Raw genomic sequence first — 16,803 nt, 5'->3', positions numbered from 1 at the left:
AAGACACAAGATGTGTGGCTGAGAAATAAGTCCCAATATGTGTGGCTGAGAAATAAGACACAAGATGTGTGGTTGAAAAATAAGACACAAGATGTGTGGCTGAGAAATAAGTCCCAAAATGTGTGGCTGACAAATAAGACCCAAGATGTGTGGCTGAGAAATAAGACCCAATATGTGTGGCTGAAAAATAAGACACAAGATGTGTGGCTGAGAAATAAGACCCAATATGTGTGGCTGAGAAGTAAGACACAAGATGTGTGGCTGAAAAATAAGACCCAAGATGTGTGGCTGAGAAATAAGACACAAGATGTGTGGCTGAGAAATAAGACACAAGATGTGTGGCTGAGAAATAAGTCCCAATATGCGTGGCTGAGAAATAAGACCCAAGATGTGTGGCTGAGAAATAAGACCCAATATGTGTGGCTGAAAAATAAGACACAAGATGTATGGCTGAGAAATAAGACCCAATATGTGTGGCTGTGAAGTAAGACACAAGATGTGTGGCTGAGAAATAAGACCCAATATGTGTGACTGAGAAATAAGACCCAAGATGTGTGGCTAAAAATTAAGACACAAGATGTGTGGCTGAAAAATAAGACCCAATATGTGTGGCTGAGAAGTAAGACACAAGAAGTGTGGCTGAGAAATAAGACCCAAGATGTGTGGCTGAAAAATAAGACCCAAGATGTGTGGCTAAAAATTAAGACACAAGATGTGTGGCTGAGAAATAAGACACAAGATGTGTGGCTGAGAAATAAGACACAAGATGTGTGGCTAAGAAATAAGACCCAATATGTGTGGCTGAGAAGTAAGACACAAGATGTGTGGCTGAGAAATAAGACACAAGATGTGTGGCTAAGAAATAAGACCCAATATGTGTGGCTGAGAAGTAAGACACAAGATGTGTGGCTGAAAAATAAGACCCAAGATGTGTGGCTGAGAAGTAAGACACAAGATGTGTGGCTGAGAAATAAGACCCAATATGTGTGGCTGAAAAGTAAGACACAAGATGTGTGGCTGAGAAGTAAGACACAAGATGTGTGGCTGAGAAGTAAGACACAATATGTGTGGCTGAAAAATAAGACCCAATATGTGTGGCTGAGAAATAAGACCCAATATGTGTGGCTGAGAAGTAAGACACAAGATGTGTGGCTGAAAAATAAGACCCAACATGTGTGGCTGAGAAGTAAGACACAAGATGTGTGGCTGAGAAATAAGACACAAGATGTGTGGCTAAGAAATAAGACCCAATATGTGTGGCTGAGAAATAAGACACAAGATGTGTGGCTGAGAAATAAGACACAAGATGTGTGGCTGAGAAATAAGACACAAGATGTGTGGCTGAGAAGTAAGACACAAGATGTGTGGCTGAGAAATAAGACACAAGATGTGTGGCTGAGAAATAAGACACAAGATGTGTGGCTGAGAAATAAGACACAAGATGTGTGGCTGAGAAGTAAGACACAAGATGTGTGGCTGAGAAATAAGACACAAGATGTGTGGCTGAGAAATAAGACACAAGATGTGTGGCTGAAAAATAAGACCCAATATGTGTGGCTGAGAAATAAGACACAAGATGTGTGGCTGAAAAATAAGACACAAGATGTGTGGCTGAAAAATAAGACACAAGATGTGTGGCTGAGAAATAAGACCTAATATGTGTGGCTGAGAAATAAGACACAAGATGTGTGGCTGAGAAGTAAGACACAAGATGTGTGGCTGAGAAATAAGACACAAGATGTGTGGCTGAGAAATAAGACCCAAGATGTGAAGCTGAGAAGACACAAGATGTGTGGCTGAGAAATAAGACCCAATATGTGTGGCTGAGAAATAAGACACAAGATGTGTGGCTGAGAAGTAAGACACAAGATGTGTGGCTGAGAAGTAAGACACAAGATGTGTGGCTGAGAAGTAAGACCCAATATGTGTGGCTAAGAAATAAGACACAAGATGTGTGGCTAAGAAATAAGACACAAGATGTGTGGCTGAGAAATAAGACACAAGATGTGTGGCTAAGAAATAAGACACAAGATGTGTGGCTAAGAAATAAGACACAAGATGTGTGGCTGAGAAATAAGACACAAGATGTGTGGCTAAGAAATAAGACACAAGATGTGTGGCTGAGAAGTAAGACACAAGATGTGTGGCTGAGAAGTAAGACCCAATATGTGTGGCTGAGAAGTAGGACACAAGATGTGTGGCTGAGAAATAAGACACAAGATGTGTGGCTAAGAAATAAGACACAAGATGTGTGGCTGAGAAATAAGACACAAGATGTGTGGCTGAGAAATAAGACACAAGATGTGTGGCTGAGAAATAAGACACAAGATGTGTGGCTAAGAAATAAGACCCAATATGTGTGGCTGAGAAGTAAGACACAAGATGTGTGGCTGAGAAATAAGACAAAAGATGTGTGGCTAAGAAATAAGACCCAATATGTGTGGCTGAGAAGTAAGACACAAGATGTGTGGCTGAGAAGACAGACACAAGATGTGTGGCTGAGAAATAAGACCCAAGATGTGTGGCTAAAAATTAAGACACAAGATGTGTGGCTAAAAATTAAGACACAAGATGTGTGGCTGAGAAATAAGACACAAGATGTGTGGCTGAGAAATAAGACACAAGATGTGTGGCTAAGAAATAAGACCCAATATGTGTGGCTGAGAAGTAAGACACAAGATGTGTGGCTGAAAAATAAGACACAAGATGTGTGGCTGAAAAATAAGACACAAGATGTGTGGCTGAGAAGTAAGACACAAGATGTGTGGCTGAGAAATAAGACACAAGATGTGTGGCTGAGAAATAAGACCCAATATGTGTGGCTGAGAAATAAGTCCCAATATGTGTGGCTGAGAAATAAGACAAAAGATGTGTGGCTAAGAAATAAGACCCAATATGTGTGGCTGAGAAGTAAGACACAAGATGTGTGGCTGAGAAGACAGACACAAGATGTGTGGCTGAGAAATAAGACCCAAGATGTGTGGCTAAAAATAAAGACACAGGATGTGTGGCTAAAAATTAAGACGCAAGATGTGTGGCTGAGAAATAAGACACAAGATGTGTGGCTGAGAAATAAGACACAAGATGTGTGGCTAAGAAATAAGACCCAATATGTGTGGCTGAGAAGTAAGACACAAGATGTGTGGCTGAGAAGTAAGACACAAGATGTGTGGCTGAAAAATAAGACACAAGATGTGTGGCTGAAAAATAAGACACAAGATGTGTGGCTGAAAAATAAGACACAAGATGTGTGGCTGAGAAGTAAGACACAAGATGTGTGGCTGAGAAATAAGACACAAGATGTGTGGCTGAGAAATAAGACCCAATATGTGTGGCTGAGAAATAAGACCCAATATGTGTGGCTGAGAAATAAGACCCAATATGTGTGGCTGAGAAATAAGACACAAGATGTGTGGCTGAGAAATAAGACACAAGATGTGTGGCTAAGAAATAAGACACAAGATGTGTGGCTGAGAAATAAGACACAAGATGTGTGGCTAAGAAATAAGACACAAGATGTGTGGCTGAGAAGTAAGACACAAGATGTGTGGCTGAGAAGTAAGACGCAATATGTGTGGCTGAGAAGTAAGACACAAGATGTGTGGCTGAGAAGTAAGACACAAGATGTGTGGCTGAAAAATAAGACACAAGATGTGTGGCTGAGAAATAAGACACAAGATGTGTGGCTAAGAAATAAGACCCAATATGTGTGGCTGAGAAGTAAGACACAAGATGTGTGGCTGAGAAGTAAGACCCAATATGTGTGGCTGAGAAATAAGACCCAAGATGTGTGGCTAAAAATTAAGACACAAGATGTGTGGCTAAAAATTAAGACACAAGATGTGTGGCTGAGAAATAAGACACAAGATGTGTGGCTGAGAAATAAGACACAAGATGTGTGGCTGAGAAATAAGACCCAATATGTGTGGCTGAAAAATAAGACACAAGATGTATGGCTGAGAAATAAGACCCAATATGTGTGGCTGAGAAGTAAGACACAAGATGTGTGGCTGAGAAATAAGACCCAATATGTGTGACTGAGAAATAAGACCCAAGATGTGTGGCTAAAAATTAAGACACAAGATGTGTGGCTGAAAAATAAGACCCAATATGTGTGGCTGAGAAGTAAGACACAAGAAGTGTGGCTGAGAAATAAGACCCAAGATGTGTGGCTGAAAAATAAGACCCAAGATGTGTGGCTAAAAATTAAGACACAAGATGTGTGGCTGAGAAATAAGACACAAGATGTGTGGCTGAGAAATAAGACACAAGATGTGTGGCTAAGAAATAAGACCCAATATGTGTGACTGAGAAGTAAGACACAAGATGTGTGGCTGAGAAATAAGACCCAATATGTGTGACTGAGAAATAAGACCCAAGATGTGTGGCTAAAAATTAAGACACAAGATGTGTGGCTGAAAAATAAGACCCAAGATGTGTGGCTGAGAAGTAAGACACAAGAAGTGTGGCTGAGAAATAAGACCCAAGATGTGTGGCTGAAAAATAAGACCCAAGATGTGTGGCTAAAAATTATGACACAAGATGTGTGGCTGAGAAATAAGACACAAGATGTGTGGCTGAGAAATAAGACAAAAGATGTGTGGCTAAGAAATAAGACCCAATATGTGTGGCTGAGAAGTAAGACACAAGATGTGTGGCTGAGAAGACAGACACAAGATGTGTGGCTGAGAAATAAGACCCAAGATGTGTGGCTAAAAATTAAGACACAAAGATGTGTGGCTAAAAATTAAGACACAAGATGTGTGGCTGAGAAATAAGACACAAGATGTGTGGCTGAGAAATAAGACACAAGATGTGTGGCTAAGAAATAAGACCCAATATGTGTGGCTGAGAAGTAAGAGACAAGATGTGTGGCTGAGAAGTAAGACACAAGATGTGTGGCTGAAAAATAAGACACAAGATGTGTGGCTGAAAAATAAGACACAAGATGTGTGGCTGAGAAGTAAGACACAAGATGTGTGGCTGAGAAATAAGACACAAGATGTGTGGCTGAGAAATAAGACCCAATATGTGTGGCTGAGAAATAAGTCCCAATATGTGTGGCTGAGAAATAAGACAAAAGATGTGTGGCTAAGAAATAAGACCCAATATGTGTGGCTGAGAAGTAAGACACAAGATGTGTGGCTGAGAAGACAGACACAACATGTGTGGCTGAGAAATAAGACCCAAGATGTGTGGCTAAAAATTAAGACACAGGATGTGTGGCTAAAAATTAAGACACAAGATGTGTGGCTGAGAAATAAGACACAAGATGTGTGGCTGAGAAATAAGACACAAGATGTGTGGCTAAGAAATAAGACCCAATATGTGTGGCTGAGAAGTAAGACACAAGATGTGTGGCTGAGAAGTAAGACACAAGATGTGTGGCTGAAAAATAAGACACAAGATGTGTGGCTGAAAAATAAGACACAAGATGTGTGGCTGAGAAGTAAGACACAAGATGTGTGGCTGAGAAATAAGACACAAGATGTGTGGCTGAGAAATAAGACACAAGATGTGTGGCTGAGAAATAAGACCCAATATGTGTGGCTGAGAAATAAGTCCCAATATGTGTGGCTGAGAAATAAGACCCAATATGTGTGGCTGAGAAATAAGACACAAGATGTGTGGCTGAAAAATAAGACACAAGATGTGTGGCTGAAAAATAAGACACAATATGTGTGGCTGAAAAATAAGACCCAATATGTGTGGCTGAGAAATAAGACACAAGATGTTGTGGCTAAGAAATAAGACCCAATATGTGTGGCTGAGAAATAAGACACAAGATTTGTGGCTGAAAAATAAGACACCAGATGTGTGGCTGAAAAATAAGACACAAGATGTGTGGCTGAGAAATAAGACCTAATATGTGTGGCTGAGAAATAAGACACAAGATATGTGGCTGAGAAATAAGACCCAATATGTGTGGCTGAGAAATAAGACCCAATATGTGTGGCTGAGAAGTAAGACCCAAGATGTCTGGCGGAGACTACAGGATGCACACCGCAAGATGTTCACTGATTAACTTACTGTATTGTTGCAACTTGGAAAGCTTAAAGCCAAGTGTGGAATGGTTTTTTTTGAGGTGTTATAAGTAATGAAGGCTCAAAGGTGGTCCATGAATGGCTTCTGAGTCTTCAATGAAAATCACCTTACCTTTGGTGGAGGAGAGAGAAAATTGAGATGGACCATAACAAAGAGGATTTTAACACTACAGTAAGTATTTTGATTTTTGTCTAGCTTATTTTTTTACCGTATTGTTCAAGCTGTTTTATGAGGAATATTAATGGACAGCTCTTACATTTTTTTGTTCCATTAATGTCAAATAGCCAAAATGCACGCTTTCTCCCAATGTTAAGAAATCAACTGCTAACAAATACTACAGAAGTTCAACATTGCTTGGACATCAGAGTTTAAGTAGTACAGGTAAGTAGAAAGGCGCAGTTTATATTGTGTTTTTCATATAAAGCCAATTTTAAGACAGTATACAGCGGAAGAAATTATGTCACCAGGCATAAACAGGCACCACTGCATTGGAACAATGATTCTTCTGTAACAAGCACACCCACTCTGAAGACCCTGTTTGATGTTTTCATGAACATCAATTAAGCTCATGATCTAAATTAAAATATATCCCTTAGGTATTACAAGATAATAAATTTTAAATCTGGGATAAATTATTCATAAATGCATGAATACATGAATACATACCGTATTTCAGGATATTTTTCGTACCCTTTAATTTTTCGTACACTATCAAGCCATAAAAATAATAATTAATTAATTCTATCATATTTTTTTGTACACAAAATTTAATATTTTTTCGGTCATCCTATTATTTTTTGTACATAAAATGATCTTTTGTGAAGATTTTCTTTTGCCAATGCGATAAAAAAAGTATGGCCCTTTAAATTTTACAGCCTAAAATAAGAGATAAAATCATTGTTTTAGTTGCATTTTTATTTTTTATTTATCCATTATTTTTATTTTATTTTGTTAAAACTGAAGACAGGTTCCCATTTCAAACGGATTCAAAAATATACCAAAGTTCAATTTAGATACATCAAATGACCAGGGTTTTGTTTTGCTAAGCAAGTTATGAGTAATGACTAACTTTGGGCATGTTTTTAACTAAGGCACAAGTTGTCAATTCATTTTCAACTGGTTGAGATATTTCGAAGAAGGAGTGTGTCACCAAACATGAATCCAGGCGGGGTAAGTAATACATGTATGTTAATTTTGCTCATTGATCTTTTACTTTTGCCATCAATACCATGTTACGACTCCAGTGTCTTAATCTACGCAACAAGAAATAGCAACAGAAACAAGTTCTACATAATTGAAAATAATTTATTTCTCAAAATACATAAGTGAAAGAATTAAATTAACTTACAGCATGGTGAATGAATTCTTGTTTCCTAAAAGTCCTTTCAATTCCAAGAAATCCGAAAAATGCCCCTTCTGTGTTGAAGTTTCAAATGTACAGAAAGATTTCCAAAGAATTCACCAATTATAAGTGTGTAGAAAGCCCGTTGCTCAGCTTACTCAGAAAGGGCAACTGTTTTGTTAACTGAGAATCTATTCTCATTCATTTTATTGACCTTCTTCATCTTTTGTATCGGCAAGAAAATATAATGATTGATGTATTTGTTCTTTTGTTGTCATTACAATATATACTGCTATTCATCAACAGCTGGACAGCGTCGTTAATGAGTGCTCTTGATTACATCAGTCGGTGTAACAAAGCAAAGCACGCATTTGAAAATGAGTTCAGAAGCCATTTGAGTTTATTTATCCAATAAAAATAATATCTCAATACAGGAAGACGTGAAGACCACAGACCATTTGGCAATTAATCTTATTGGCTCAATATAGTAATGCAGTAAAAAAAACTATAAAAACCCCGTTACTTTTAATCATAAATGCAAAAGTCATTGACTCTGTGAGTTCGAGTTATATATACTGGTAGTTAATATCTTCAAAGATCTTGGTCTGTTCATGCTTGGGCATGTCTTCATTATTAAGTTTCTTCAAATAACATGCTATGTTTATAATACAAAAATATTTTCATATGCACGTTGCTTTTGTTGTTCTCTCTCTCTCTCTCTTAAAACCATTTGCCCATTTTTCAACTGGCTTCAGAACAAGTATCAGTAAATTAATATTTTTCTTGAGCTAATAGACTTGTCGTACACATTTTCAATACCCCATGGGTAGCCTCATTTCCCTACACAAAGTCTCCTTAATTTGATCTGTAGAGGTGGATCTGGTCTTTAATCCAGTATTTACTGGAAAAGACCAAGCTAAAGGTCAAGCGTATTTAATTAGCATGTATATTACGTCTGCATAGCCATGTGGCACAGTGACAATGGATCTCATAATTACAACCAAAACGATTTATTTATTCAGGTTTTAATTGCCAATGGAATATAATAGTGCCCTTGTAGTGTTTACATAAAGAATAACTCAACTGACAGGTAACTGAACAATAAAGATTATTTTCTTATTTCTCTCTCTCTCTCTCATAATAACAACAAATTCTTCTTGAGTTGAGCAGAATGAGACCGATTTTGTACATTAGTTTTGTACCTTAGGTTGTCGAGTGTCATATGTTCCACAGGCCTTGTCAGGTATGATCCCTTTTTTTTTCATACACGGTAATTACTACAAAATGATAATTATTTATTTTACATATAATTTTTTGTACATTGAAATTAATAATTATTTTTTAATTATTAACATGAAATACGGTAATTTTCATTGGTTTTCTTTAAAGTCTAAGTCAACTGTAATGTTTTTTTATTTACAGTGGTAACACTTGCCAACCGATAATTGGATCTGAGCCATGAAGAGAAAGTGCTCTTAATGATGAGGCTCATGTATGCATCGTAAGTCCAGGTCAGGACCTTCCTCCTTGTGGTAAATGTAGCATGATGGAGTAATGGAAAACAGTCAGCAGCCTTACAAGCCCAGCAACTGGAAAACTGAAGTCGGAACTTCTTGGCAGGCTGAACCTGATTGTCCTATCATTGTCACATTCTAATCCTTAACATGGTTGTCCTGTCACTGGCACATTCTAATCCTTAACATCATTCTCATGCTCAACATGGTTGTCCTGTCATTGTCACATTCTAAACCTTAACATGGTTGTCCTATCACTGTCACGTTCTAATCTATAAGATATTCAACTCTTCCTTTTCATTTAATTGAAAATATTTTTAGTCTCATTAATTATTTATTGTAACATTTTAAATAAGAATTCTGCTTCACGTTTAAATTGAGCTGTTTTATAGTACTACATGAGACTATTATGGAAAAATGTACTTGTTTTGTTTTCAGTCCCCATAAAACACATCAACTTTATGCAGATAAAAAAAATCTATTGTTTTGAAGCCAACTGATCAAAATTTTTAATCTACTGGTTTTAAATCCTGATTCTGTCACATGTATGAAGATAACTGGATGATAACTGTTAAGTAAATGGATAAAATAGGTGTTCACAAATCCTTCAGTGGGTAGTATAAATAACTCATGCCAGCAGTCAAGCTTTCATTATACATCTCTCTCTTTTTCTCTACTTAAAAATCTAGCTACATGTATTTCCAAACCCCCTTTCCACATATCCATTTATCTATCTAAATGTACATATCTGATTTTGCTCTTCTAACTGTATCTGTTTTTTTTAAGTCTTTCTAATTTTCATATCTATCTGCAAGTATTATTTACATATATATTTTTTTTATAACTTTAGATATTGGCATATGATTTTAGATTGGCAAAAAAGATATTAAAAAATAACCAAAATAAATAATCATGTAGTGTGATTTCCTTACAACGGTCAATGTTTTATTTGATCTTATTGTTGTACTCGTGTTGGGATATTATGTTTCAGGCAAGCTCCTATTTCCCAAGGGTAAGTTAAAATTTCATCAGCCTGCAAGGGCAAGCTAACATTTATAAAATTTTCAACTCCCTAATCATTATTCTTTCTGATCACTATATATATATATATATATATATATATATATATATATATGCACACACACACACACATACATGTACGTTTCTTTTGATTTCATGTAATAAAACAGTACACTCAATTTATGTTCATAAAGTTTTGCAGCCAGCTATGTACAATTCAGTGCTTCTATCTGTCCAAAATTGTATAGGTCTTCTTCCTCTGGAGATTATAAAGCTTATAAACTTGATTGTGTCCTTTTGCTTTTGAAAGGCTCTATCAACAAATATCAAGAAAAACAACCCTCATCAATAACAAAAAGTAAATATTTCATGCCATCGTTTTCTTTGACAAGCATATTTTTGGTCTACAGAACTTAAACCATCATCAAACTGTTCATTGATAAAAGATACAAGAAATGAAGCTGTTTTGAATTTCTTGGGTTTATCTAAATACAAAAGATGAATTCTGGTTGTTCAGACATTTAGTAATAAAATATAAATTGACTTTCTTTCTTCCTGGCTATTTATTGTTTTAACTATGTAAAGTTTCTGTAACTCATTTATGCACCGGGATTAGATACACCAAAGCCGTAGTATTTAATAAATATTTTCGTTTCTTTTCGACTGATCACATGCCAATATTTTTAGGTAAAGGATCAGTTGTACATTATCAGGATGTATTTGATTCAAGCAATCAGGTATGTCCAATATAAACACTTTTCTTGCTCTCAAATTCTCATTAGTATGTTTCTTTCTTTCTTTCCAATTTTTCCATAAGTGTATTTCTTATTATGTTCATCAATAATGCTATCCTTTTCTTTTCATAAATACATTTAATACAGTACTCTATTTTTCAAAGATACATCAGTATTGCATTTCATCTGCAAGTTCTTCTAGTATTTACATAGCAATCTCTGAGCAAGACCAAAAAAATAGTCTAGTAAGAAAAAAGTAAAATCTTAGGTGGGTGCTGCCCTTGTCAATCCAGAAATAGAACAGGGCCGAGACGGGCAAATATATAAAATTTACGCTAGAAAAATAATTACATAAGAATTTGAAATGTCTGCTTTATCTGTATGCTTCTATTTCTTAAATATGTCTATTTAAGTCGATTAACATGATGGCCTTACAAAGACAAATATGTTTCAAACTAAGATTAATGGAAAATATTTACTGTTAATGCAAACTTTACAGTATAAGGATAGGAAGTGCGACTGTTATCGGATTCACACGTGTCAACACATGTTTACAGTTACAAGTAGTAGAGCTGATATGTGCTATTGTAAAACTCAGTTAACAATAAATAGCAACAGGACATGGTCAGTATCCAAATATTGATAGTTTAGTATATAGTTAAATTAATCTCGTATTATATTTTCAATTAAATTTCTATTGCAGAATAAATGACAGTTGAAAGAAGTGCAGAAAGAATATAAGATATGAAATGGCCGTTTAACAAAAAAAACCAACCCATTACATCCATATTACTATTGCAGAAATCGTGAGCGAACATAAAATGGGCCGAGTGCGTAATGAGCAGAGTTCGTTATGTGGACCTAGTACGTTATGGGCCGATCTGGGAAGGTTGAGTTCATTGTGAGCCGAGTTCTTAAATGGGCCGACTCTGCTATGGACCGAATAGTCCCGTGATCTCACAATACATTTATCTACACGATTATACAAGTAAAACTAAGTCCTCTGTGTTCCTAGTAACCCGGTGTCTGCCGTCGCCGCGGAGTTTATCTCTGTACGCTGAGATGTGCATAAGCACACCTTCCGGTAATACGTAATGTAAAAGTTTGTAATTGGTACATAGATAGTTGTATTGTTACAAATACTGACATTGTATGACATTGGGACTTGCGTCAGACTGCACGTGCATCTAACATAATTTAAAGCTAAATTTTCGATGTTTGAAACTGATTCCTGCTGTAGTTTTTCCCAGCAATTTGCACCTTAAGCGCTCTGCAATTTACTTGATAATTACATCTTTTGGTAAGTTTAAGATAGCATAGTAATCATCCTTGAAAAGATCCGTATCGTCTTCTTCCAAGGGCGCAGCCATGTTTTACCTCGGAACAAAACAAACACAAGGGTCCGATAGTGGCGATTTTCAAAGTAGCGGAACTGCAGACTCCTATAGCGCATGAAATTTGGTCTCGGAAGTTATAGAGTGCAACTGGTGTTGACTCATTAGCCAATTGTTGTCGCTTTGTTTTTTATCTTGTTTGTTGTTTTTTTTTGTTTTAGTTTTTTGTTGGGGGGGGGGGTCTGGGGTATTGCTAAGTTTTTTTATATAACAAATTACAAAGCTGATTTAACTTTAATGTTTATATAAATGGATATTACCACAAATAATTTTTTTTTTTTAAATTTAGTTTCAGTGATATGACAATTGTGCCATTTATAAGGCATGAACAGAAATTGATGAATATTTATTCCATCACTATCTAGCTAGTGAACGCTTGGAAATTTGTGGAATGGATCCATACTTGTGACCTCAGTTTTAGAATTACACGAAAAGATGTATTTGTAGGAATTAACAAATTTTGTATAAGCATTTTATTTTAGAATCTACGTTGCAAGATATGTTATATAAATATCATTTTTTGTATCGGAAATCCCAAATTTCATCAGTTATTTAAAAATGTATTTAACACATTAAAAGCGGCAAAAAGACATAGCGAAAGGGAACAACTGAACTGATGAGTTTGAGAAAAAGAGGACCTTACTGACAGATTGCGGTATGTGCATGGTTTTCTTTTATTATCTTAAAGTTGTTTTATAATTATTGATGGGGTGGGGTTGGCATTAATGGGATAGGAATTGGCAAATAATAATAAAAATTACATTTGTAAAATAAAAAAGCAGGCAGTTTTTAATAACACCTTGGACTTTGTGCATGTGTGTCTTTATGTACAATACTTGTGTGTGTTTGTTTGTGTATAAGTGAGGATATAAAATAATTCAAGGGAATCTCCTGTACACCAAGTCAGGGGATAATGTAGGAGAATATGTAAAATCCTGACAATGTATACACCCCTCCTCCCTCCAAATAAAATGTATATAAAATATCGGCAATATTTTGTCCTAAAATTATCGAAAACACACACATCTTGTAACGTAAATGCTCAACGTACAATTGACGTAAAATTGCTTCCAAATAAAATATTATTGTAAGTCTTATATTTTTATCAACAAATTTTCCAGTCTCTTCATTTACATGACGAGTTTTAAAAGGATTTTGGTTGCTAAACAAACAACAAAGAAAGTAAATATATTCAACACAAAAAGAAAAAGAGAAAAATATCAATAATAATAATGAATAAGAATGAGGTGAGAACAGTTTAGTGATTCATGCTGACGTAGATCATCATCCCCCATCTCCTCCTCTTCCTCCTCCTCCTCCTAATAATAATAATAAAAATAATAATAGTAATAATAATAATGATGACTTTGTATAGCGCCAAATCTTAAGAAGCTCTAAGCGCTTTACAACAATAGACAACACAAATAACATGAAAAACATTATAATGATATGATTTTTTAAAAAAACACCATGAACTTAAAAAACATTAAAAAAACATGCTGAAAATAGTTAAGGTAGGAAACATTATTAGGTCTTTAAGTTTGTTCTTGCTGTCAAAATAAGTGAGTTTTAAGAGCACTCTTGAATGGGATCACTGTGTCTTTGTGTCTAAGTTCAGTGGGCTATTCATTTCACGTTGCTGGGCCCTGGTATGCAAAAGAACGTTGTCCATATAACTTTGTTTTCATTGTGGGAATAATGATTATACGATTGTCAGAAGAGGAGCGTAAACATCTTGCTGGTGTATACATGGGTGAGGTCGGATAAGTATCTTGGACTGGAGTCCGTCAGTGAAACGTAAGTATCTTGGACTGGAGTCCGTCAGTGAAACGTAGCACAGAGAACAAATTCTGTGTTTGATTCTGGATCGAATGGATAGCCAGTGTAGGGTACAGAGCAGTGGGGGAGGTGTGCTCTGATCGTGGTACTCTAAGTATGATCTGAGCAGCTGTGTTTTGAACTTTTTGAAGTTTCTGGAGTAGATATTGAGATGAACTAGACAGAATTGAGTTACAATAGTCCAGTCTTGAAAGTACTAATGAACACACACGTGTTTTAGGGACATCAACTGAAATATATTTGCGAATGAAGCTGATACGTTTCAGCTCAAGATATGCAGCCTTGCATATGTTCATGACATGTTGGTGCAATGTGAGAGTACTGTCTAGGGTAACACCTAGATTTCGTACTGATTGTGTGAATTTAATGTTTCATGTTGCTGATATTTATTGTTTGAGGTAAGGGATGTGATGAGAAAGTCATTGTGCTGTGATCAGAATGTCCTCAGTTTTATCATCATTCATCCGCAGCTTGTTACATGTCGTCCATGATTTCACATCAGAAATGCACCTCTCTACACCTTGGATGGAAGCATCAACTTCAGTTGGGTGGCTAGATTTGTATATTTGGGTGTAATCAGCGTACAATTGGTGAGAGGAAAAGAGGAGATAGCCAAAATATTACTGAGGATTTTGCTCGAAAATTTGTTATAGAAAAATATTCTAAGGCTACTGTTTTTGAGGGCTTGTAAACTCTTAAAACTTGATAGCTTAGATTGTTTAGCCACCAGTTCGCATATTTAATTTGTCCAAGCGAACCAATATGTTTTTAGATGATTGGGAGAAAAAAAACTCGTGTTACAGCCCCCTTTCATTTTAGTTCAGGAGGCATATTTATTGCCAGTAATTATAAACCTGTATCTGTTATATAAATCGAAAAGGATATATTTTCAATTTATTTTATGACTTCTTATCAACAGAACGATTGTATTACCTCGTGTCAGTCAGGCTTCGGTTCAAATCATTTCGGCGAGACAGCAATAATTGGTTTGATTGATCACTAGTTAAAGAATATATATGACGACGGAAAATTAGCTGGAGTTTTATTCTTAAACTGGGGCCCTGGGAGGCCGAGTGGTCTAAAGCGCTCTCTTTTACGGATCACTGCCATTTCACCTCTGTCTGCGTGGGTTCGAGTCTAGGATTCGGCCAATGTGGGTATGTGAGAAAGTTTGCCAGTAGCTTCTCGTGGGTCGGTGGTTCTTCTCGGGTTTTCCCGGGTTCTTCCTCCACCATTCTTCCTCCACCAATGTTACAAACCTCTCATTGCCAGGGTTCATCTTATCTGAGAAGTAGATTATAAGCTGTAAATTGGAGGTTATGTCTCTGATTTTACGGAAATTACCACTGGGGTAAATTCTAGGCCCTTCCTTTTCATTATACCTAAAATCATTTGCCAAAGCATTTGTTGCTATTGTTGTTCTCGGTTTCAAGCCGTTTTCAGCACATGCTAGGCTGCCTATACGTGGCAGCATATATGCTAGAGGAAGAACCGGGGAAAACTCCAGGGAGAACTATTGATCCACGGAAAGCTAGCGGCAAGCTTTTTCACATACCCACGCTGGTCAAGCCAGAGACTCGACAAAACGCGGACAAAGATGAGATGTAAGTGATTTGTAAGAGCAAGCGCCTAGGACCATTCGGACACTAAACGAAGAATTACAGTGTGCTTTGAACTGGATGGATGACGATAAACTTTGCTTAAAAATACAGAAAATCGACCTAGTGCTCATCCGCTGAACACAAGGAGCAGTCAGAATCCAGAGTAGTGTACTCATAAGTGAATGGTGTAAAATTGAAACTGTTAAATATGCTGAATTTTTAGGCATCCTTATTGACAATACTTTACCTTGGTCTAATCACTTTGAAACACTGCTTATATATGTAAATAAGAAAACAGGAAATATAAAAGGGTTGGAGGTGTTATGCTAATGTGTGCAACACAGTTTTCTCTTCGAATTTGACTGAAGTAATGTGTGGGGAGAACACCGTCATTCTTCTTGCATGCAAAGACTTCTACAGTTGACAGAAAAACATCAGCCGGTGATTTTCAATGTCAAAGATGTTTTAACATCTGCATCATCTCTTTTCAACTGTATTAGATACACGCCACGTACGTAATGCATTGATTTGATAAAAGTTGTTCTTATTTTTAAGGTTTTAAATAATTTAGTACCAGGGTAACTTTAGGTTTTTAAGTTTGTGATGAGGATTCAGACAGGCAGGGTACGGTCGAGTGAAAACATTGATTTTGCATATATCAAAAGTTCGGACAAAGTATTCTAAATAATCTTTTGATTCGGCCTGTACAGTTTAATGTAACATTTTACAGCATGATGTTAACAATATCACGACTTTGTGGTCTTAAAATAAGTACTAGAAAATAATTAGAGGCAATAAGCTTTGTAAAATCCAACAAATAATTCATTTCCTTTGAATACAAAAGTGAAAATGTAAAAAAGACATTACGGTATTGCGAAATAAATCCCAAATAATCCTAAACTTATCAACACAAGTCCTAATGAATAAAGTTCTAAATAAACATTAGTGGTATTCTATATGATTTCCAGCGCTGAAACTGTTGATGTGCCCGTAGTGTCTAATGTACTAATATACAAGTGGCCCGAAATATAATGATGCGCAAACAGTTTCTTATTACATCACATAATCTTTAGTTTCCTTGTTTGAATCACTATAAGTCCAAATTAATGTCTCTTTCCAAGAATATTATAGATGAGCACTATTTATTTCCAGTGAATAAATAATTTAAACGAATAAATAATTTCACCTAAATAAAATTCTGAATAATACAATGCAAATGATTTCTGCCCAGATGTTATCGCAGGAATAAATAATTATTTCAGTACACAAGATTATAAATCCCTCTACTTGACATAGGAGTAGTTATTGGAGTCG

General features: G+C 36.1%; 1 protein-coding gene across 2 annotated transcripts in view; it reads right to left on the bottom strand.

Moving 5' to 3' along the window:
• LOC149781736 (dnaJ homolog subfamily C member 11-like) overlaps positions 1-12,082 on the bottom strand; it is a 117,214-nt gene extending 105,132 nt beyond the window's left edge. For both annotated transcript variants that reach the window (XM_089935848.1, XM_089935847.1), the window contains exon 1: positions 11,948-12,082. In XM_089935848.1, the coding sequence (XP_089791974.1) occupies positions 11,948-12,025 (78 nt within the window). In that variant the 5' untranslated portion in view covers positions 12,026-12,082. The remainder of the gene's footprint in view (positions 1-11,947) is intronic.
• Positions 12,083-16,803: the final 4,721 nt, after the last annotated feature.

The sequence above is a fragment of the Sinohyriopsis cumingii genome, chromosome 15 (assembly GCF_028554795.1).
Source record: "Sinohyriopsis cumingii isolate HCF-2022 chromosome 15, ASM2855479v2, whole genome shotgun sequence".
NCBI classification, from domain to species: Eukaryota; Metazoa; Mollusca; class Bivalvia; order Unionida; family Unionidae; genus Sinohyriopsis; species Sinohyriopsis cumingii.
The sequence above is the reverse complement of the archived record's forward strand: the minus strand, read 5'-3'. Positions and strand labels throughout refer to the sequence as shown.